The 17,592-nt window shown below is 42.8% G+C and overlaps 1 protein-coding gene across 1 annotated transcript in view; it reads left to right on the top strand.

Annotated features, from left to right (window-relative positions):
• The window catches only part of POU6F2 (POU class 6 homeobox 2), a 387,072-nt gene that overhangs the window by 110,910 nt on the left and 258,570 nt on the right, over positions 1-17,592 (top strand). The window contains exons 2-3 of the mRNA XM_043588527.1: positions 9,291-9,382; positions 12,946-13,174. Of these exons, the coding sequence (XP_043444462.1) occupies positions 9,291-9,382; positions 12,946-13,174 (321 nt within the window). The remainder of the gene's footprint in view (positions 1-9,290; positions 9,383-12,945; positions 13,175-17,592) is intronic.

Below are 17,592 nucleotides of genomic sequence, written 5' to 3'. Positions count from 1 at the left end.
CAATTTGACTGCTGTGTGAAATCTCAGAGTCTGGGTAAGTCAGTGGTTGGTGACCACCCAACCACCTGATCTTTGCCATCACAAATGCGACCACTGCAGATGGACGACCACAAGTTTCTGCACTGGGCGTCTCCGAGATCTTGTAGCATTCATGTTTTGTCAGAAGCGACTGTACCCAGAGGCCATCATTTCCACTCGAAATAATGGTTTATTCTGTTGTAGCTCATGGTGAAATCATATTCAGAACATTAGATAAGCAGCCTCCTTGCTGCTGAAGGGTTGTGCCGAGTTCAGGCCTCTGGAAGGCATCTAGGGTCTCAGAGGAGGAGTGGGGGATGATCTACCCTTGTGGTATCCATGAAACTTCAGTCTGGAGCCAGGATGTTGGGCCTATGTGATCATGACACAGCAACTTCTGTCTCTTTTAATTTTTTTTAACGTTTTATTCATTTTTTGAGATAGAGAGAGACAGTGTGTGAGCAGGGGAGGGGCAGAGAGAGAGGGAGACACAGAATCCGAAGCAGGCTCCAGGCTCTGAGCTGTCAGCACAGGGCCTGACACGGGGCTCAAACCCACAAACCACCAGATCATGACCTGAGCCGAAGTCGGTTGCCTAACCGACTGAGCCACCCAGGTACCCCGTGACACAGCAATTTCTATTTGCCGCCCCCCTTCCCCTTCAGGCTTGGGTTTCCAGGTATCTATGTGGGGCTGCTCAGCTAAGAGCCTCAATACACTGACACAGTTTAAGATCTCCTGATGAGACTTTTGGTGGGGCAGCCCCACAGGCCTGTAAGGCCACAGAGAAGCTTTGCAGGTATTAGAAAACAAACGCACATATTGCTAGAAAAGGCTGGAGGATGAGATATTGCAACAAGAACTACACCGGCCTCTACCCCACACCACCTGAATGGCACAGCACTACAGCACAGGTGATAGGCGAGAAAAAGTACACTAGCTTCCCCCCCTTTCGCCTCTTCCCACTCCAGAACACACATGAACACACATGGGCATGTGCATGTACACACACACACACACATTTTCACCTAAGCTTGTACCAAAAATTTGAGGCACAGTATTTAACAGCTTTGACCATTTTTTCAAGCACATTTATGGTCAGTTCTTAGACATTCTTGCATATTGTACCATGGGTAGCTAATGTGGGAGAACTTTAACACGAGGCCCATCACATTGCCCTGGAGTATTTAGATCATGTCCCCTTGTTGTCAAGCTTGATGATGGTCCAGTGGCCAGTCAGAAGGGAAAGGCTGTGGTTTTTGTTCATGAAAGCACAACACTGTTAGAAAGCTAGGTCTACAGCTGAGGAAAGACACAGAACATCTTTTTTCTTAAGTTTATTTATTTTGAGAGAGAGAGAGAGAGAGAGAGTGAGTGCACTTGAGCAAGGGAGGGGCAGACGGAGAGGGAGAGAGAGAATCCCAAATAAGATCCACGCCCAGTACAGAGACCAACATGGGGCCCGAACTCACGAACCATGAGATCGTGACCTGAGCCAAAATCAAGAGTCAAGACACTTAACCGACTGAGCCACCCAGGTGCCCTGACATGTGACATCTTCTATATGATTTCCCTTTGGGATTCATACCCTGACTTTCCATTTTAAGCATAGGTAACTAGGAAGTCATAGAAAACAAAACAATGCTTCCTCTTAATTTTCTATCAAATAGTATATTTATGTGGTGATTGGTAGTGATGTATAGCAGATGAATGGATGATTTGTAAGTTCAATTTCCTGTTGGGGAAAGAGACCGTATCTAAATTCCTCTGTAGGCACAAATGCTATTTTCAGAATTTGTATTGATTTGGAAAAAAAATAGCTCCCCATTGTAGGTTTAGGTGCCACTTTCAAAATTTGGGGACCCTTAATAAGGAAGTCCCTTGATAGAAAACCAGCAAGCCAAAATTGTGTGGAAACTGAGTCAGTGGCAGCTGACAGTGAGCCAAGGGCAGGGAACGCTTCATGGGCCTGGTATCTTCTGTAGGCACACAGGGCTCTGAACCCAGCAGAGTCCCGAATGTGCATATTAGCACTCCAAGGTCACTGTCTTCCAATTCTTAATAATTTATCTTTGAAATTGTGTCTTGTAAGCAAAGTCCGATGGGACAACAAAAGCATGTGGGTGGGGGTTTGAGCCTCTGGAGGTCCAGCTGCTATCTCCTCACTTCCTCAGGACCTGTTCCATGCCCCTCGTGCCCCAGGACCTCTGGAAGCCTGACTATGGCTGTCACTTTCTCCTTCATGCCTTTCTTGGAAGCCTGGGTCAGGTGTAGCAAGGGTCACGTGCTCAGGGTAGGACTGACCAGAGGCTTCAGACTACCCCCGATCGAGGTGTTTAGCTCATGCCAGCAAGGAGGTTGCAATCCCTTGGGTCCACCCATATGCCATGGATTGAAACACCAACATGCATGGATATTTTCATACCCACACATATATACATACAGGCTAAAGAGCTGGCCTCCTGGAGATGCAAAGGTGAGTTAGAAAAAGACTTCTCCCTGGAAGAACTGCTCTTCTTGTGGAACCCGTACCCCAAAGTTCTCTGTATGCCAGTAGTAAGTCATGGAATTTTGCTTAGGTGTGTTTGATGACTCTCTCTCTCTCTTTTTTCCTCTCTTTTCTGGGAGGAAGCATTTATAGAAGTTGAGACCTTTACTGGCCTGGATATCACAGGAGTGCAGCTTTGCTTTTATTAGATGGATAAGAAAACAAATGATAAGCAACTGTTGGGAAAAGATGGGAGGGAGATTTAGTAAATTCCAAGAGAGGAAGAAAACATGTCTTTGAAGTATTCTACAGCATGGATAGACTAAGTCTACGTGCAGAACGGAAGCAATTTTTCAATACTTTTGGTAGATATTACAAAAACATCTTCAAGATAATCAAGTCCAAATAAGGGACTTATAGGATTTCTCGTTATGCTTTATCGAGATATCTCAAATCTCCCTTTGACTTCCCATGCACATGTGCAATTTTTAAATAAATATCAGCATTGAGGACCACTGAGCACCTAGACCCCTCCCTCAAAGAAAACTGAATTTCCCTTCACTGAAGGCCTGGGAAGTCACCTACTAGAAAAGTAAAGAAATTCACTTTTCACATGAATGTCATCAGACCTTCTCTGTTCTCCAGGCCTCAATGAGTGGAGTTGTAAGTACTTATCAACAGGACCCGGAAAAACATACAAACCCTTATGTGAACGAATGAACAGTTACTTTTCAAGTGTGTCTTATTACTTTAGAGTCTCCAGTTTCACCAGGGGTCTGGCTAGGGTTCTGTACATAAATATGTGTGTGGCCAATATCCTAAAGGAATCCTGACTGGCCACCACAGTGGCAAACAGTGGCAGTGGCTCTAAAAAAGATTTTTATAGACACCTCCACTCCTTCCTTGGCATTTGGTGATCTTGAAGAAATTGAAAGGAAAGCTTCATTTAGAGAAACCTCTGCCCTGCTTAGTGGGGTTCACATGCTCAACATGAAATAATAATGCATTCAACAATCCATCTTATAATAAGCAACCTTTGCATCACCTCACTTGCTGGTGAAAACTGCAAACAGTGGTTAAGGGAGGTCTGAACACCAGAAAAAGCTGAGAGATCCCTGTGACCTTCATGCAATTATGTCTATGCTAATGCATAGAGGACAGAAGCCCAAACCCTCTCTCTGAAGAAACCCATTTGTTAAAAATGCATTGGTCGCTAACAAGAGAATCTTATGCCCTGAACATGAGAAGAAGGCCCACCAGGTGGGAGAAAGTGGAACTGGTTTATTTTGGATGAACAATTTGTATTTGCAACCCTAGTTCCTTCTCAGTCCATCCTGACCTTGTATCCTCTTTGCAAAGCGAATGGGGTAAGGCTCCAGAAAAGACCACACCCTCTCAGGATTAAAGGTGGTTGGTTGTTTCTTAAAATTACGTATTTGCAAAAGCCAACTCCCAAAAGGGCTGGGGGGCTGGGAGCATTTAATACACCAGTGGAATGTCCCCCTTTTTACTTACAGAGTAACTGAGAGGTGCCAAGCCTTGGCTTGCCTTATTTAATGAAAATGCATCGTACCCAAAAAAGAAAAAGAAGGAAAAGGAGGAGGAGGAGGAGAAGAGGAAGAGGAAGAGGAAAAGGAAGAAGGAGGAGAAGGAGGAGGAGGAAGGGGAGGAGGGGGAGGAAGGGGAGTAGGGACGAGGAAGAGAATTTGCAAAAGAAAACTAACCTGCTATGAGGAACACAGTGCCGGTCATTCAGGAGCTCACAGCTTGAGCTGGGTGGGAGCATGGAGCTTGCAAGGCTGTCCCCTGAGGAAGGGGCCAAAGGGAGGAGACCAGGATCTGGGTGTCCCCCTCTCAGTTCTGTGGACAGTCTGGTCCCTCCAGAGCAGAGAGATCTGCAGACAGCCTTGCAGATTTCAGATGTGAGATTGACACCCGGAAGATGGTGTTGAATGAACCAGTGCTCTGGCAAGCAAACATCTTAACAGTTAAAAATAAGTTTTATCTTAGCATAACTCCTAATCAGTCTTTCAATGTCTTCACCATTTATGACCTTTCCTTTCCATAGCAGACTTATGCTAGGGATCCCTGTATATACAGAGAACTGACTCCTATTGTATAGCTATTTAGAATTTTATATTATGATCCCTTTAAAATCCGTTTTTACACTCCTTGGACTACCTGTGAACAAATCATAATTACAAAATAGATGTATCTGAGATGATTCTTCCCCTTGCTAAGCTAGAAGCCAACCAGAATAAGATGGAAGAATCTTCCAGGTGAAGACACTTGGCAGGCAAGGAGGCAATGCCAGCTGATGCTACTCTGCTATTCACAGAACTAATCATGTATGGTTCCTCAGTGGAAGGAGATTCAGACTTGCGTGGGCAGCATCGACAGCACTGTTGTCCCACGCCCCACCCCGTGGTCCTCAATCACTGGTGGGTTTTATAAAACGCACATGGGAGCCACCGCCACCCCTGGGCTATTTCATCCATCGCCTCATGAGCAATGTGCACCCCTGTGTCCAAGAAATTCCACGAACCCAAGATTCTCAGCCTGGAACCCAAGTTCCTCAGCCAGGAACTTGGGTCTGAGAATTTGAAAGCTGTTTGCCAGTATTGTTTTGCCGTATTTTCTGATCACGTTATCATGGACTGAAGGACGTGTTATATGTAAAAATCTAGCTTCGTAGGCTCTTAAAGTTCAGTAGCAAACATTCACCAAATGGTACGGAGTACACAGTTAGGGTAGCATGGGGGAGAATGTGGATTGCCCATATAGGGACTGGAGTAGGTATTGAGTTGACTCGGGGCAGGTGAATGTTATGGGCAAATTGAATAATATTAAATACATTAAATTACAAATTGAAGCTTATTAAATAATAGTAGTCAACAGAATTAGCACGTATGTGACAAACATGCACTGTTCCAAGAAATTTACAAATACATGTGCTCATTTAGTCCTTACAACAGCAACCCTATGAGGGAGGCCCTGTTATTATTTTGAACTTTTACAGGAGATAGCTGATGCATAAAAAAGTTGGAAAACAAGTCTAAGTTCACATACCTGGTTAAGTGGCAGAGGTAAACCCAGGCAGAGTTTAAAATTTAAAAGAGCCCTTGCTTGAAACCTGTACACCAAACTGCTTTTTCTTTTTAAAATTATATTTATTTTATTATTTTATTTTAGAGAGAGAAAGTGGGGGAGAGGGGCAGAGCGGGGGAGACAGAAAGACTCTTAAGCAGGCTCCATGCTCAGCATGGCACCCAACACAGGACTTGATCCCACGACCACGGGAGCACGACCTGAGCTGAAATTAAGAGTCAGACACTCAACCAGCTGAACCACGCAGGCACCCTACCCCAAACTGCTTTTTGTATCTAAATTGGAATTGAGATGGACTTTGCCAATAAGCTAATAATTTAAAGATATTTCCAAGGTTTATACTAACCACTAGTAAACAGTCAGGTGGATGCCAATGCCTATCTTATAGGAATTCTACCACCCCCAAATTAAAAGCCAAATCTCTCTTTCCACTGATTGCATTCAATCGATGCAAATGACACGCCTGCATCAGGGCCTGGGTGTGCAGTGGTGAGTCTGCTCTGTTGAAGCTCGCAGGCACTGCCTGAAAAGTGCAGGCTACTAAATTCAGAACAGGTCACAGAGAGCTTTCTGGATATCCTTGATCTCCAAGAGAGGTAGCATGTTTCCTAGGATCCTGATCGGAGGAACCTGCCCAGCTTGTTTAAGTTCATGTTTTCACGTCCCTGGCCGTGGAAATAGGTGACCTCAAATCTCTGCTAACGCGTGGCTAAGTGCTGCTTCAAATCTCTTAGAAACCCTTCGCCAGTGTCATCTATTCATTCTGACTGCTGGATTCCCCCCTCTGGCTCCGATAAGGCCCCCAATTTGGGAACTGCCTTCCGACCAGACAGATGAGTTTATGGTCCTACAAGGTTAAGCATGATACATGTGTTTCGGGAAAATGGAGATGCGCATTAAGAAGAAACATTACTTTCTGATCCAAGCAGGAGAGCATACATAATCTCCTCTAAAGCCTGTGAAAGACTTCATTTTACACATGAAATTGTGTGGAATTGCCCTGTACTGCGCTGAACATGGTTTCTGAGAATAACCAGCCTCAAAACAAGCTGCCGTGTGCTGGCGAGGGCCTCCAGCAACAAAGAATAAAATGTAAGCAAATGTAATCGGTGTAAAGTTACGGGCAGCAAGCACACTGTGTTGATGACACAATGCCTGGATGGGCCAGATCCTAAACCTTACGACGGCATATCATTACGAACAGGGTCCAAAAGTGAGCCTGGTTCGCGTGAAAGAAATTTGAGGCAGGAGGGCCTGACACAGTATAGAAATTTTTTTTTTTTTTTAATTAAGACATACACACGTTTTTATTGTGGAAAAGGGGGCTTTCTCCTTTCCTTTGTTTTGTAAAACTTTCCTTTCTCTGTCTGACGTAAAAATCCATGCCCGGTGAGTATGAGGAAACCACCCCAAATTTTAAAGTGTCTTCAAAAACTACACCAAAGTGGATTTTTAGCTGTTTGAGAACATACCTAAGTGACCAAACACCACACTTAGGGAGCTGGGTTTGGTCAATAAAAGTCCATAAAGCTCTACTGAGAATTTTAAGGTGAAATTGGACTTAGTTCTACAAGAACAGAACATATGAGATTCACCCCGCATAGTGCACAGTTTAAAGTGCCCTGCTACTCAAGCATAATGAGTAAATCGCATATAAAAAATTTAGAAGAAAGGTCTCCTGCACATTATGAGGAAATTGTTGGCATCTTATGATGGGTCATCTTACCCTTGTTATTAAATGACAGCGATCATTAAAATGCCAAACATATTTTGACAGAATTCACTTTATAAAATGTCAGCAAGTCTGTGTTTTTATTAGTTTGTTCCAAATCAATTTAGGAATTTCAATAGAACGCTTGTACGTATTCCCCAAGCAATGTCCATTCCTGACTTTCTGCACAAAAAAAATATTACAAATTAATCAGATTTTCAGAGTTCTGCATAATGGCTTTGCACATTTATTGCTTAATCCTATTATAAAATGTGGTTATGATTGACACCTCACAGTGGAGATAGAAGTCAATTGAATAATATGTAGCAGTCAATTTTATTTGTAGCTTAATGTGCTGGAGTATTTTTTTCCCACATTTCCATTATTTATAAGTCTGTCCCTTTGGAGAATATATAGAAGAATTTGTTTTAAATGAGCCAATAATACCTTCTTTAAAATTTATAAGCGTGACAGAATCATCTTTTTTTCTTGGTCGTCCACGGCCTGCCAGTAAACAGGGTTTGAATTGTCTTTTCCAATTGCTATTCATAGGACAAACATCAGGAAAGAGGATCTCGTTAAGGGTGGCTTGGAATTGGATTTCAACCACCAAGAAAACAAAAGTTACCAAGTAAAACCCTTCAAAAATTGCTGCTAGCTTTATTTATTTATTTTTTGTTTTGTTTTGCTTACTTATTCATCTATTTATTGTTACTGCCGCTGCGCTCCTGCTCCTGTCTGTCCTGAAACAATGGCCAGAAGCACAGACAGAGATGTTGTACTGTTTAAGAAGGTCTTGGGACGCCTGGGTGGCGCAGTCGGTTAAGCGTCCGACTTCAGCCAGGTCACGATCTCGCGGTCCGTGAGCTCGAGCCCCGCGTCGGGCTCTGGGCTGATGGCTCAGAGCCTGGAGCCTGTTTCCGATTCTGTGTCTCCCTCTCTCTCTACCCCTCCCCCGTTCATGCTCTGTCTCTCTCTGTCCCAAAAATAAAAAAATAAACATTGAAAAAAAAATTTTAAAAAAAGAAGGTCTGGGGGCGCCCGGGTGGCTCAGTCAGTTAAGCGTCGACTTGAGCTCAGGTCATGATCTCACCGTTCATGAGTTCGAACCCCATGTCCAGCTCTGTGCTGACAGCTCAGAGCCTGGAGCCTGCTTCGGATTCTGTGTCTCCCTCTCTCTCTGCCCCTCCACTGCTCGCACTCTGTCTCTTTCTCTCTCAAAAATAAACATTTAAAAACAATTAAAAAAAAAAAACCAAGGTTTGAAAGACTTGCTCTTTTGGTGGCATTTCATTTTTCATGCTTTGGAGTCCAACAGGATTCCAAGCAAAGGAAGTGAGTTGTGTCCTGTGCTTAGCATAGCGGGGGGTCCCTGGAGTTAGCGAGGAATTCATGCTGTTTCAATTAGCATCCAGAAAACTTGCTTCAGGAGACCCACATGCTCTTCAGGGTGTCACCTAAGGTGATTGCAAAAGTCTGTCTTTAGGAAAACACATTCCTGAGATTTGGTGTCTGAAATGTGCCTGGAGAAAAGGCTTAAGGGTATGAAGCCATATTAGGGGATAATATAGATGTACTTGGTCATGTCTGGGATCACGCTTTCTCTGGCTTTGGGAAATTAGATTAGCTGTTGCCCGCCTGTGCATAAAGGAGGCAGTCTCCCACCCATGCAACGCATTGGCATCCCCCATGCAAAATGATGGCTCACGCAAGCCTGTTAGTGCGGCTGATGATGGTGTCGCGTTCCCCCCCATCACAGCCTTCTCCCTCCCGGAATGACTGGCCATCCTGAATATCCGTTAGCATAATTTATGCAGTTGACAAGTGATTTGAGCACTGGAGCTATTGATAAACCACTCTGGCATGTCTGTACCTTAATGTTATGTGACATCACAGGAAAACGGGGTCATGTGCATTCCCGGGCTGGATCTTATATTAAGGGAGTGCTTCTGTTTTGAATTCCAGGGGCCAGAGGAAACCCAGCACTATCAGACCCAGGCACTCCTGACCAACACCAAGGCAGTCAGACCCACCTCCCTTTCCCGGTTGGGCCACAGGTCAGTATCTCTCAACTACTTTCCATTAGGGCTGCGTTTAGGGTGGTTCAACCATATAAATAACCAAATAAATAATAATGAGTTAAATCCAATCAACTCCAACAGAGCACACATGGCGATAAATTTTCGTATGGGAAACTGTGTGACTACATTATTTATTAAATACCATCAAGAAAAAAAGTGTTCACAGAACTCTCTTTTTAAAGGAAATATTGGTTTTAATCATTTGGAATATTTTTTTTCCCTTGAAATCCACTTCAACCGTGTTGGTTACTATGCAGCCTTCTAGAAAGTAAAACTTTAATGACTGGAGTGTGAAGAAAATTAAGTTATTTCAACCTTACGATAGCCATTTTTGAAATACAAGATGTGATTTAATATAAAAAAGTTAATGCAATTTTAATGCAAGTTCAGCTTATTGGGTTTGACAATACTGTACATCACATACAGCTCTTGCATTAATAAAGAAATACATTCATTATTTTTTAAAGTCCAATATTTGTTTCTTGCAGCCTGGTGTGGTTATATGGAGATGTAGAACACAATTATAAAAGCTGGGCTCTTTGCTATTATTGTTTTTTGGTGTTGTTTTTTTTTTTTTTATCTCTGTCATTTAATGTGAAAGCTTTCAGAGTTCACCTGTTTTTATGGGAAAAGAAGCTCATATGTGAGCCTTTCTCTCTCTTTTGCTGTCATGGTTGTTCCTGAAAATTAATCACTTTCAGCACTTTGAGGGCTCACCAATTGAAGACTTGAAAACCCAAGTTTAAGGGCTTGGGTGGTGGTCTTGGCTTTCTTGTTCCAGCTGCCACCAAGTCCTAATGTCTGTCTCGGGTCCTAATGTCTGAGCACCACGATGCCTCGGTGCTCAAGGACAGAAAGGCTGGGGAGGTGTCTCTTCGCCTATGGAAGCCCATAGAGGATTCTACTGGGAATCTTGGAAGACGGCTTCTTCCGGCCATACCTTTTCTGATTTCATGCTTGTGACACTGTGTGCGTGTGTATGTGTGTGTGCGTGTGTGTGAACATACCAGGGCTGACAAACTCATGCCTCCGGGTCAGATAAGTGAATGACAGACCCAGACAGTGAGAAGCGTGGGTGGGCATCGTGACAAAGGGAGAAGGCATGCCCTGCTTTAACCCTGAGGATTCAATTTAAAAAAAAAATACTACGTGCTCAAACCCCCAACTCTTTGTCCTGGACAGTCTAAGAACCAGTCATTTTCCTTCCTTCTTATTTTGATGTTACTGTTGACAGTGGTGTCACATCAGCGATCTGAGCACCAGTTTATAATTTTGTACTTATTCCTAAAAAATACGTTTATTTTGTCTTTAGAGTAATTAAAAAAAATTTTTTTTAACATTTTTACTTATTATTGAGAGACAGAGAGAGACAGAGCATGAGCATGGGAGGGGCAGACACAGAATCCGAAGCAGGTTCCAGGCTCCGAGCTGTCAGCACAGAGCCTGATGCAGGGCTCAAACTCACAAACTATGAGATCATGACCTGAGCCGAAGTCAGACGCTCAACCGACTAAGCCACCCAGGCGCTCCCAATTTTATTTTATTTTTTTTAAAGAGAGACAGTTACTTTGTAAATTGAGTAGAGTCTAACAAATACATCAGGAGCTAGGCCTGTAGAGTCTGGACCAGTTGTCTAAAACCAGGCTACTTGATGTCCCAGGGCTTGTCCAGAAGCCTCCCTGGAAGGAGCCACGCAGGGTTGCTGCAGGCAGGGGCCAGAGGGTGGGTTCAGCCCTCCTCCCTTCATCCCTCTCTAAAACACTTCCGTGTATTGAGAGGGGATGGTGAGAAAGGGGCGAGCCATGGGCTCTGAAGCAGTCTGCCCTCACATGAACCCCCCACAATCACCAGATATGGGACTTGGGGCAAGTTACTAATCTCTCTGGATCTCATTGGCAGGACAACTGCACTAACACATGCACAGCAATATTAGAATAGTGCCCGGCTATAATTTATTAGGCTTTGTGCTATGCCTGTATTTAATTACCTCTTACTTTATGGAATAATTCTGTATTAAACACACAGAAGTTGAAACCCCACAGTAAGAGTTTTGTATTGGTTCCACTAGAAGAAAAATAGACATGGGATTATGTGTCACATGGTTCCCCAAAAGGGTGCAACGAAAGTGCAGATAAAGAACTGTAAGATCAAATACCTTCTAGTCATTTGGCCTGACCAGGACAAGAATCTCTCCTAGGTCATCCTGGTGGAAAGCCCACACTCGGGCTCAAACATGTCTGGGGCCCAAAGCTCACACTGATGAGTCTGCCTTTCCAGATCAAACAATGACTATTGGATAAATAGTGGATACAAACATATGTTTGGAATGTTGTATGAACTGAGCAAGGAATGTTAGAGTAATAACAGGAGACATCTATAAAAGATTTTCTAAATTAGCCACATCAAATATTTTCGCTTTTCTGTAGTTTTTTTTTTTCAGATATCTTAATCATCCACACACGACTTCACCATTTTAATGATTGCATTATCATTGCTTAATGATTATCCAGTTTTTTAATGTATTCTCATTTTATAAACATTTTCCATTTTTCTAAAGAGGTGCCATAATGACCCACTTTAACGATTAGGTTATATCTTGTCAGGCTTAGTATTATAACAAAGTATGCTTCAGCATTTATATATATTTAAAATGTAATGCATATTTTCATTTATCTTTTGTCTTTTTGCAATTTTTTAAACAATTTTTTAAGTTCATGTATTCTGAGAGAGAGAGAGAGAGAGAGAGAGAGAGCGAGCGAGCAGGAGGGGCAGAGAGAGAGGGAATGAGAAAATCCAAAGCACACTCTGCCCTCTCAGTGCAGAGCCCGATGTGGTGCTTGAACTCACGAACCATGAGATCATGACCTGAACCAAAACCGAGATTTGGATGGTTCACCAATTGAGCCACCCAGGAGCCTCTCCTTTGTCTTTTTGAATAATATCTTCAGGCTGTATCCCTGGAGTATGTTCTGAGTCAAAAGGGGTTGAATATTTTTGCAATTCTTGATATAGATTTCCAAATTACTTTCCAAAAGACTTATGATTGAGTACATGTCCTAAATCCACATAATGGTGTCACTACAGACTTACCAGCATGCTGTAACTCTTTTACATTATTTTTGATAAGTTAATAAATAAAAAATAGTATTTTATTGCTACTTTTGAGCCAAAAAAAAAAAAAAATCCCCTGATGCCAATGAGTTCTTTCTGGAACAACACAGAACAAATTAGCAGAGAATTTCAAACATATAAGGGTAAGATCAAATGAAAATTCATTGGAAGTATAATACATAAGTGTAAGGTATTACTTTAAAAGGTATTTGACGTCCTGAAAAGAAATCCAGACCAAATGAAATTTTCCAAAGAAATAAATGTGATTTCAATTTTTTTTCTACTAGTTCATTTTGGAATAGAGCATGCTTGTTTGCTACTTGTTCAGGAGATTTCTGACCCTGCTTAAGTAAAGGAAAATGCTCTAAAAGGCCATGTCCTGCTTGGTTCCACTGGAAAGTGAGCTAGGATTATCTGTTTCCTTGCAGCCACTTCTGACAGCACAACAGTTAGCCTCTGCTGTCGCTGGCGTGATGCCGGGAGGCACGCCAGCCCTCAACCAGCCTATCCTCATCCCCTTCAACATGGCCGGACAGCTAGGAGGACAACAAGGACTGGTCCTCACACTGCCTACCGCGAATCTCACCAACATCCAAGGGCTGGTAGCAGCAGCTGCGGCCGGAGGCATTATGACTCTGCCATTGCAAAATCTACAAGGTAACCCATTGTCTCCATGTGCCATGTTGGGCTCAATCCACTGGCCAGTGTTCTCTGAGGTGCTCAAGTGCCCAGTGGCGAATGTAGTTCAGAGTTACTTCCACTATTGAGGAGATGGAAGGCTTGTGTAGGCAGCAAAGTTTCAAGTGGTCTGTGAATCCCAAGCTTGGTCAAACCATGGGCTTTATCAGTCCTTATTTCCTAACAGTGATTTGAAACCTTTCAGGTCTTCTGGAGTCACTTGTGAGCAATCATTGCACAACACATCAAAGATTTAGATGTAAAATTATTGTGTTGTTATTGGAGGACCTGAGTTACGATCTCATGAGTTCTTCAATATAGCCATCTGCAAAGAACAGTTAGGCATTATTTGTTTCTGTGGCAAGCGGTTGGAACATCTCAAATACAAGGTACCATTTGGAAGTCTTAATTTAAGTATTATCTTACTTACTAAGTACTTTCAGTTACGATTATTAAACAGAAATTGTTTTACTTGAGATCATACTTTGTGATGAGAAAGATAGACTTGTATATCGAGGCTTTATATTCCATGGGCATATAACAATGGCTGAACTCATTTTACTCTGGAAGGATAGTTCTCTTGGTACTACAAAAGTTTCCACTTTTCTTTAAAAGATTTGGTAACACTGGTTGATAGACTGATTTACAAAAGATTCTGTTAGAGGAAGAATTATATGGCGAAAAGTGGCCTGAATATATTATTAGGATGCCTAACAAAAAGAAGACAAATTGGTTTTGGACTGCTGAAAGGTGTTTGTTTTCTCCATTGATATGAATCTTAGCAATTAAAAAATGTGGGGTCTTTTTGCAGAGTGAGAGTTCAATTGTGTAAGTTATCAGAATAACAATTTAAAGTACTTTTGGTAGTTGGTCAAATGTCAGGGCTCCTTATGGCCAGAGCATCAGCCCATAGATTAAGAAATTGACCACATAAGAACTGGTTAACTCTTGACCCAAACTTTCTTATACACTGTATGTTCTAATATCCCACCTAGCGTTGCCACTTCGTGACTTTCACTTTAATGTTTAAAACAAAGTCTGTCTTATACCATTAAATTGTGCCAGGAAACCTGCCATTCATAAATCATGCATGCCCAGGACACGCTAATGCACAAACTTTACTTCTTTCAAATTTGAGAGTGCCTGGGAGCCAGGATCTCAAGATTAAGCAAATAAGGCAGGAATAAACAAGGTAAAAAGCAGAAGTAACAAAGTGTAGGGAGAGGCTTTCTAATGTAGGTGCATGATGAAATCTTAATGAAGAAATGGGCATTATCAAAATGCAACCTTCCATTTGGAACATTTGTGCTTATGGGAATATTGAATATTATAAATAAACATAAGCTCGTGGAGCTCCTAGGTCATGAATTAATCTTGCTTGGTTAAAACAGACGCCAAAGTCAGAGTCCAAACAATCAGGCTTATGATATCTTTATTATGGCTTGGTATTCTTAGAATTTTAGTGCCTGGTTGTTTTAAGAGCTTGAAGTTAGTGACTGGTCCAATGTGGACTTCCATCAAGATTTTCTCTGGCTCTCTTTTCTTTAAATATCAAATTTAGGATTAGTGTGGAATTTGGTTCTTTTTACACCTTTGGTTTCAGAAAATGAATTCTAAGGTTTGTGGCCTGATTAAGTAGGTTCAATGAGAGTGCTAACTCTTTTTATCTCTTGGTGCTTCTTACACGATTTTCTTATCGGCCTCACCTTCAAAAGTGGATTGGAGTTGATGGTCAAGCTCTCATCTACTAAACAAACACAAGGGAACATGTCTCCCTTTGTCATTTCAGTGATGTTGGAACGCAAGTGGTGAGGTCATTAAAATAAAACACCTTCCAGTAGCAGCTCAGACCGTTATAGGAAAACCTTCCTAATCAGTCTTAACATGCAAGCCTGTCCTCTAATACTTTTCCCTTTAATAACTTTGCAAATAAATCCCAATTCCTAAGTCACTGTTAGGATCCAGAAAAACTCCTTGGGCTTTTCTCTTCCTTTTGTATCTTCTCACATGATTTCTTCACCACCCAGACCTCACCGGGTGACTGGGGATTTCCTGGGGATATGTGGCTTCTTCTGCTGAGACAAGGAAAGTTCCAGGCAAACAAAAAAGAGTTGGTCATCCTGCCAGAAGTCCTGGGGCAATAAGGATGATAATTGGGTAAATGTCTCAAATCTCCATGGTGCCCAAGATGAGTGTCCACCTCCTGAAGTATAATGCCAATGGCATCCTGGCATTCAGCCAGCATCCGACCCAAGGACGATCTCACCACCTTTAGGGTACCTACTGCAGCCCTCGACAATCTGTAGGCAATGTCCATGGCTTGTGTAGTTTTCCAGGTTATACCACAGAAGGCGGTGGGATTCTAAGGATGGTGAGTGGATGGTTGGCAGGCTGGAAAGGCATCTGCAGGGCTCCTGGTTGACTTTGAGACTGAGCCAATCCCAGGCATAATCCAGTCTCACCCCCTTTCGGGGGTAGTAATCTTGTACATGGTCTACAATACCTGAGAAGGAGTCCTTACACTCATGTGTATAGTCAACCCATGTATGCTCCGCCCCTCCCCATGGTCCACCCTAGACAATGGACATAGTCACTTCCAAGGCTTTTAAGAGTCTTTTGATTCAGAGTCTGTGTCTCCCTCTCTCTCTGTCCAACCCCCCACTCTCTCTCTCTCAAAAACAAACATTAAAAAATATTGAGTCTTTTGAAACAACTAGTAAGTCTGCACAACTCAAATAGATACCCACCTTCTTGCGTGGTTTTATAAAACAAGTGTGATTAGTCAGTATGAGGGAGAGGGATTGAAGTGTTAAACTACTCGTCTGAAGTGGAACCTGTTTCCATGTGATGCACTGAGTTCTGGATGGCTCCCCTCTTCCTCATTGTGAAACATTAAGGGTTATTCATGAAGTAAATCTGCCAGCTGCAATTATCTCTGAGTATCCTCCAGCCTTCCTGCCTAGTCCTTCAGCCTATCTGTTCTTCTAGCCCCGAAACTACAAATTTGCTAAGAAAGAAAAATACTGACATCAGTTTCTTAATGGTTTTTGGAATTTGGGGATAAGTTTTCAAGTATCTTCTTCTTTACTAAAGGGATTAAGAGCTGCTTCATTTACGTTCCCTATCAAGTGACATGGAATTGCTCTCAGACCCTCAGAGGCCATGACTCATGCATGTATTTTAATGAGCACTAATGACATGTTGTTACGATGAGTGGCTTTTCTTCACACAGGCAGCAGGGGTCCTATCACTGTCTGCTTCTCTGAGTGTCATTCCCAGACTAATGGCATCAGCTCTTGTTGGAGCTTGTTAGAAAAAGCAGACTCTCAGGCCCCACCCCAGACACATTGAACAGAATCTGCATTCTTAAAAAAATTCCCAGGAGATTCTTAGATACACTACAGTTTAAGAAAGCCTGGTCTAAGGAGCTTTTCCAAAATTCATCTGGCAAATCCCCTATTATCTCCAGCAACCTCTCCAGATTCCGATCATTCTCCGGTGATGGGGAGCCATGTGACTGTGATAAGCGCCCTTGTTAATTTTCCTGCTCGGACCACCCGAGGCTTCTATTGAGGGTAAAGAGTGAAATGAATAACTTGTTTGGGAATTAACTTATTGCTTCCGTTAGGACATTCGCATCCCCCAGACAGAGAGGGGTTCTCTTGCACAGTTGAAGCATTGTTAAAGTCCTTGCTCTGAGATTTTATCCAGCAAAAGCTTTTGCATTGATGAAAAAGAGATCATATTGCCCTGCAGAAAACTCATTTGCATGGCCTGGGATTGTTTTCCCTGTCTCCTCAGATCCTTCCATGCAGGAAAGAGATGCACCAATGAGGGGGTCTTTTTGTAAGGAAACAGCCAGGAGTAAGGTGTTAGAAATCTTGCAGAATCCCAGAAACAGCTGGCAGCCCAGACTGTGGCACCCTGGAAGTGAGGTTTGGAGATCAGAGATAACAGTGAATCATTAAGCTGCAGGCTGTGTCATTCTCCCCTTGGAGAAGACAGGCATGTGTCCCCGCTTCTAGGGTGACTAATAACCTGTCTCCTCTCTTCTCCTGCTCCTCCCTGTGACTCTTCTCTATTGTGTTGGTTGACTTTTGCCTAGCCCATAATTTTGGCTCACTCGTATTCCATTCTGTCTCCTTGGAGGCCACGCATCTTCCCAACTCATGTACCTCCCAGGAACACTCCGTTGCTATTTCAGTCTCCATCGTCTCTATCTTGATGCCCATCTCCACGTCTGTCAAAATTCAGACTCTCCAAAATTCAAATTCCTAATGGGCTGAGACTTGGCATTCTAGACTACCTTGTAGGTCACTGGCCAGACTAGAGATTGACTGCCCCATGTGGAAGTGTGCATTCCTGTCCAGTCAGCTGTAATGTGAATGGAAGGGGGG

This window comes from Prionailurus bengalensis, chromosome A2 (assembly GCF_016509475.1).
Source record: "Prionailurus bengalensis isolate Pbe53 chromosome A2, Fcat_Pben_1.1_paternal_pri, whole genome shotgun sequence".
NCBI classification, from domain to species: Eukaryota; Metazoa; Chordata; class Mammalia; order Carnivora; family Felidae; genus Prionailurus; species Prionailurus bengalensis.
The sequence above is the reverse complement of the archived record's forward strand: the minus strand, read 5'-3'. Positions and strand labels throughout refer to the sequence as shown.